This window comes from Aspergillus affinis, assembly GCF_023601865.1.
Source record: "Aspergillus affinis strain CMG 70 chromosome Unknown NODE_274_length_10682_cov_132_270533, whole genome shotgun sequence".
NCBI lineage: Eukaryota > Fungi > Ascomycota > Eurotiomycetes > Eurotiales > Aspergillaceae > Aspergillus > Aspergillus affinis.
Genome location: NW_026516055.1, coordinates 1 through 5,757, shown reverse-complemented (window position 1 = coordinate 5,757; position 5,757 = coordinate 1). Strand labels below are relative to the sequence as shown.

Below are 5,757 nucleotides of genomic sequence, written 5' to 3'. Positions count from 1 at the left end.
CCATTCTACATATCCGACAATCCTATCTATTCAACAATCCTATCTATTCTACTAATACTGCTTACCTATCGGCCTGTCGGCCTGCTTACCTATCTACCGGCCTACCTGGCCGCCTGCTTACCTACTAACTGATCTGTTCTATGTCTGCTTTCCGGTCTGCCTGCCTATCTGCTAATCGGTTAGCTTTATAGCTGTCTACCTACCTGCTTGATATTCTGCCTGCCTACCAAACTGATCTGTTCTATGGGCTGTTCCCAGTCTCCCAGTCTATCTGCTAACTGGCCTCCATGTCTGCCTGCCTATCTATCTCCCTATCCGCCTGTCCACCTATCTGCTAACTGATCTGTTCTGTAGTCTGTTCCCGGTCTACCTGCCAACCGGCCTGCTTCGGGCCTGCGTACCTATCTACCGGCCTGCCTATCTGCTGACCGGTTGCCTGCCTATCTTCTGACCGGTTACCTTTATGGCCGTCTAGCTACCGGCCCGTTTACCGTCCTACCTATTGACTTGGTAGTCTGTTCTACGGTCTACCTATATATCTCCCTGTCTATCTACCTGCCTATTTGCCGATCTACTGACCAATCTGTTTTGATCTGTCTCCCGCTCTACCTACTTATCGGCTAACGGGCCTGCTTGGTAGCATTATTCGGGACCTACTCCGTGTATGGCTTTATTTATAGTTTCTCCCTGTTTCGTGGCCTCGTTCGGGCCTGCTTCTACGGCCTGCTGCAATCGTTGCTGCCATAAGCCCTGGATTCCCTGTGCCTGGGGCCAAATACCATGCTCGCTATCATGGGATCAAAATCAATATCCATATGGCATTATCAAATGTATTCACTAACTGATAAACTGCCGGATTCCGGGTGTGCAGTGGATGCCCTCCAATTCCTTGCAAATCTGCCACAACCAACAAAATGTATGGAACAACTGGCTGTGTTGCCCCCGGGCTCCGTCGGTGGCCTGCCCGAAAAACCGCACTACCTGCCCGATATCTTCGCTATCTATCTCGTGTTGCCGCAAGCGCCGCTGCCACAACGGCTGGATCTGGTCGTACCACGGTCCGAACAACATCATTGCCGTCATGGGAACCAATATATCCTTATATACGCAATCTCCCCGCCGGGGTACGCTCTGGTCCCACTGGCGGCAAATGGTCTGCGGCATCCCACAGCGGAAACACGCCGAATACGGGGCATATCGGATCCGCTGGCTGCGGACGGCCTGCATCCACGCCTGGGCCCGTGTGGCCTCCGGATTGCGGCAAAAATACAGCTCGTGTTCGTACCGATCGTGCCCTCCTAGCGTACATATGTAACACCGCCGCTGCCACGGGGGCACCTCCCGCTCGATAATCTCCTCATCCAGCCACTGCTGCGCGTCGATGGCCTGGCGGGTGACGTGCGGGGCGGCCTGGCGCTGGGCCTGCACCCGCTGGCGCTGGCGCTCGACGACATCTACCGTGGGCGGCTCGGTGGGGGGCGGGGGCTCGATGCTGTCGGTCCGGCGGCGTTTCGCACGGGGTGGCTGATTGGGATCTGATGGACCCGATGGGGGGCTTGCGGACGGGATGGGCGATGGATGCTGGAGCTGGGTAACAAACGAGTCACCGGATGCTTCACTGGCGGACGGGCTGGGGGACCCGGTGTTGAAATGGCTGATCTGATGGCTGACCTCCTGGCTGACCTGATGGCTGGCCTCCTGGCTGACCTGATGGCTGGCCTCCTGGCTGGCTTCCTGGCTGGCTAATGGACCGGGGGATGAGGATACGCTGACCACGGACTCATGTACCATCCAATCCGGGTGGCTCGCTTCCTGGCTGGCCAATGGACCGGGGGATGGGGATACGCTGACCATGGACTCCTGTGCCATCCAATCGGGATCACATCCATCACACGCGATCTCGTGGACATCGGAATCCTGGCAATACCGCCGGCTGTACCCGTCTACCGTCTCATCCATGTATCCGTCTAAAACATATCGTCGGCATCCGACCCCGGGTTCAACCTCCATGTACTGGTCGACCAGCTCCTGGTCAGCGGCAATATCGGTTGATATATCGGGTCCGGGGTGGCCCCATCTAGCCGGCTGAATGATAATGGCCTCGCTGGTTTGCCCATCCCGGCCGGCCCGTCCGCTCTCCTGCGCGTACTCCAGCAATGACCGCGGTCTGCCCAGGTGAATGATACTCCGGATGTCGGGAATGTCTACTCCCATCCCCAGTGCGCTAGTGGCGACGATCACCCGGCTCGGGCCCTCGATAAACCGCTGCAAAATGGACGATTTATCAATTTGCGCGCTGTAAAATGCCTCACATGCCAGCTCGCCCGCCACGGCAACGACCTGATTTACCACGGACCCGTATATTATGACCCGCCCACCCTGTGCCTGCTGAATCCGTTCCCGGATGAATGTGACTACCGGCTCGCTAGTCACCCACGCGGATCCCGTCCGGCGCGGGACGTCGGGCTCCCAGATCCGGTATGCGACATTGGACCGGCTGGTGCGATCCCGGAACAAATGCACGAAGTCCGGCAAATATCCTATCTGCTGCCATAACGTGGGCTCCAGCTGCGGCAGTAACGTAGCCGTCAATAATACTATCTGCGTGCGGGCGTAATTTAACTGTCCTAGTTGCCGCAACTCTGGCCGGAAATCGCGCTGGTTATTTAATACCGTGTGGCACTCGTCAATCACGATACGGTCTAGCCGTCGTATCTGCCGCAGCCGGTTAATAAACGTCTGGAAATCGTCGGTAACAGCTGATTCGGGCGTAACTAGCACAATGGTTGCCTCGTCGGGCGGCCGCCGGCTCTCCCACGCCACACATGGAATGCTTAGTGCCCGGCATCGCGACATCATGTCCTGCCGCAGTGCGACCAGCGGAACGACGACAATTGTCGTACCCCCGGGCTCCACGAACGCGGGCAGCATAAATAGCATACTCTTACCGCCTCCTGTCCGCATAACTGCTACCACCGGGCTCGACCCGTCCTGGGTAGCCCGGATGGCCGGGGCCTGGATCCCCCGCAGTACGGCCGTCTCCTGGCCCATATCGGCAATATGCAGCCGGTAACGCCGCATTACCTAGTTTTCTTCGGCCTCGACCTCCCACGGGGACCGTATCCGCTGGCCACGGACTTCGGCGGACGGTATAACAGCGGATGCAAATGCTAAAAATCGGTGCCAATCCGTACTGGACAAGCGAAATATCTGCCGCCGGTAAGCTGTAGGACCGGCTTGCTCCATGATCTCTCGCGCATATACGGTACCGGTTAAGTGGGACGAGTGTGCTGCCTGCAGATCCGCGATATGGCCCATCCATTGCTCTGGATCCATTCCGTCTTCAGCGTCTGGGTCAAGTGCCTGTGCCGCGACCTCCTGCTCCTCCTGCCGGTTATGCACAAACGCGCTGGATGGCTGCATGAACCGCCGGCTGATCCCAATAGCGAGCTCCCGGTATGCCTGGATATTGATCGGGTGACGCAGTGCTATCTTCGTTTCGCGCTTGAATGTCTCACGCAGTCGTTCGGATGACCATTGACGCCGCGTCCCGGGATCGGGTCCCCAAATAAACGCATCCTCCCGGCTGAGGGGAGCCCGGTTGGTAGTGGACAGCGACTCGTGCCATATCTGCCACGCCTCGAGTTGTTGGACGAATGGCAGCGCTAACCACAAATACCACACCACGAGCTCTCCAACCTCCCGCGGTAAATACCGGTAGATCACTTTGATGTCATTGCTGGCATAAAACCCCTTGTGGTATGCACTGACCATTGCTACCAGCCCGTCCTCGATAAATATATTGCGCTGCCGGTTGGTCATAGTATGCATATGCTGGATGCTCAACAGTTCGGGGGCCCGAGCCGGCTGCCCGGCAACTACCTGTACTAGGACGGCCAGCTTCTCCTTGAACTGTACCACCTGCTGGAAGTATTGCGCCACGGCCGGGGGGTGCAGCTGCTGCCGCCGCTGCCGGACGGTAAATCGGGCCTGCATGGCCGGCTCGGTCCGCAGCCGATCCCGGACCCACTGCGGCCCGTTTACCGGCCATTGCGTCCGCCCGTCCTTCAAAAAGCTCCATCCCACCGTCCGCTGGGTGGGATCGTCGTACATGGCGTGCCACGGGATAGCCGGCAGCTCGTGAGTCTGGCTGACACCGAGAATATCACACAGTTTCTGCCGAGCGGCCCCGACCAGCCCATGTACGAAGCCGCGGAAATCGCCCATGGTAAACTGGATGTGCTGGTATCCGATTTCCTCGTTACCCTGCCAGGTAATATGTTCCGCGGCTGTAGTATTGTAATGGATTTTCAGCCCGTATGTCCGCCAGTCTAGCAGCGTCTGCATGGGTCCGGCTGTCCCCCGTACCATAAACGCCTGTACCATCGATGTCAACTGCTCCTGGAACGACTTGCCCGTGCGGCAGATCCGGGGGGTGGCAACTAGCGGCTGTGACTCCTGGCTGTTAGATCGCACGGACGATGTGGGGGGGGATGACGGAGGCAGAAATCCGGGGAGATATCGGGGCCGGTCTGCCTCGGCCTCGCTGGAATATCCGTCATCGGGCTCGATATCTTCCAGCGTATTATCGGCACTGGCTAATGCCCACTGGTTACAGTCTGCCTTTTGCAGCCATATCTGGATAATAGTCTCCGGGTCTGGGTCCAGCCACAGTGCCTTTTGTACCACCATAAACCGAGCCACCTTGATCACGCGAGACAAGATCGGCGGGTAACTCTCGGCATTTCGCCAGCGGTCGTAACTCCAGCCCTGGACGGCCATGGCGCAGACCAGCACGCTCTCATACTCGTACCCCCGCTGCTTCTGGTTCAGCAGCTCAATGCAAAATTCCAAGCATCGCTGCTCCAGTGGGTTCATTTGCCACGCCGCCATCTCGTCGGCCTCCTCGGCCTCGATACCTTCATTGCCGTTGGGTTGCGACGGCTGTACGGCTAGTACCCATAGCTGGTGCCACCGTTTGCGCTGCCGGGGGGTCATCCCGTACGGCGGGCTGGTCCACTCGTGGGGAGCCTGTGTGCGGGCAATAAACGCGAGGATCCGCTGCCACGGCTGGACATGTTTGGCAATACTTTCTGCGTCCATGTATGCCTGCAGCGGCCGATGCGGCGGGGCAGCTCCAGCGTCTGATTGTACCGCGGTAAACCGGATGGCGGAACCACTGTACCGGACCGTTCGCTGGCATTTACGGACTAGCTGTTCCATTGTAGTCCACAGCCGGCGGACTCCCTGTTCGATCGGATTCTCGGGCTCAGTCGGATCCTTCTCGGGCGAAGCAATTACCCGAGTTAAATCGTGGGGAGCGATGGCTTCCAGGTATTCAGACCAGCCGGTCATACGCAGCCACGGGTTCGCGTCGGTAATCTCGCACGCCTGAATAGTCTCCTGTATCTGCGCTGCCTGCGCCTCGGTCCACGCAGTCTCGACCTCCTGCAACGCCTGATCAATCGTGTCGGGGGTACTGAATGGAACGTTCTCCTCGCTGATGATAGGAATGTTCTGAGATCCCTGCCGGGTAGGAAATATGCGCTGATACGAAACCGAAATGTATGATCGAGCTAGCTGACGATCGGCTTCTTCCTGCTGTAGACGACAAACGCGACCGCGGCCAGAATACTGGGACCATTGGTGTACCTTACGCCAGTGTTCCCGCATGGTCTTCAGATTCCGGGTCACATATCGGCACTCGGGGTCCCGCTGGCATAATAAACCATTGGTATGGATCGGTAATCCAAAAAT

At 58.1% G+C, this 5,757-nt stretch overlaps 1 protein-coding gene across 1 annotated transcript; it reads right to left on the bottom strand.

Moving 5' to 3' along the window:
• Positions 1-837: 837 nt before the first annotated feature.
• Positions 838-3,051, bottom strand: KD926_005467 (DEAD/DEAH box helicase; the record flags this gene model as incomplete). The annotated part of the gene is made up of 1 exon (XM_053095566.1): positions 838-3,051. The coding sequence occupies one exon, from the start codon at positions 3,049-3,051 to the stop codon at positions 838-840; it is 2,214 nt and encodes a 737-aa protein (XP_052949778.1).
• Positions 3,052-5,757: the final 2,706 nt, after the last annotated feature.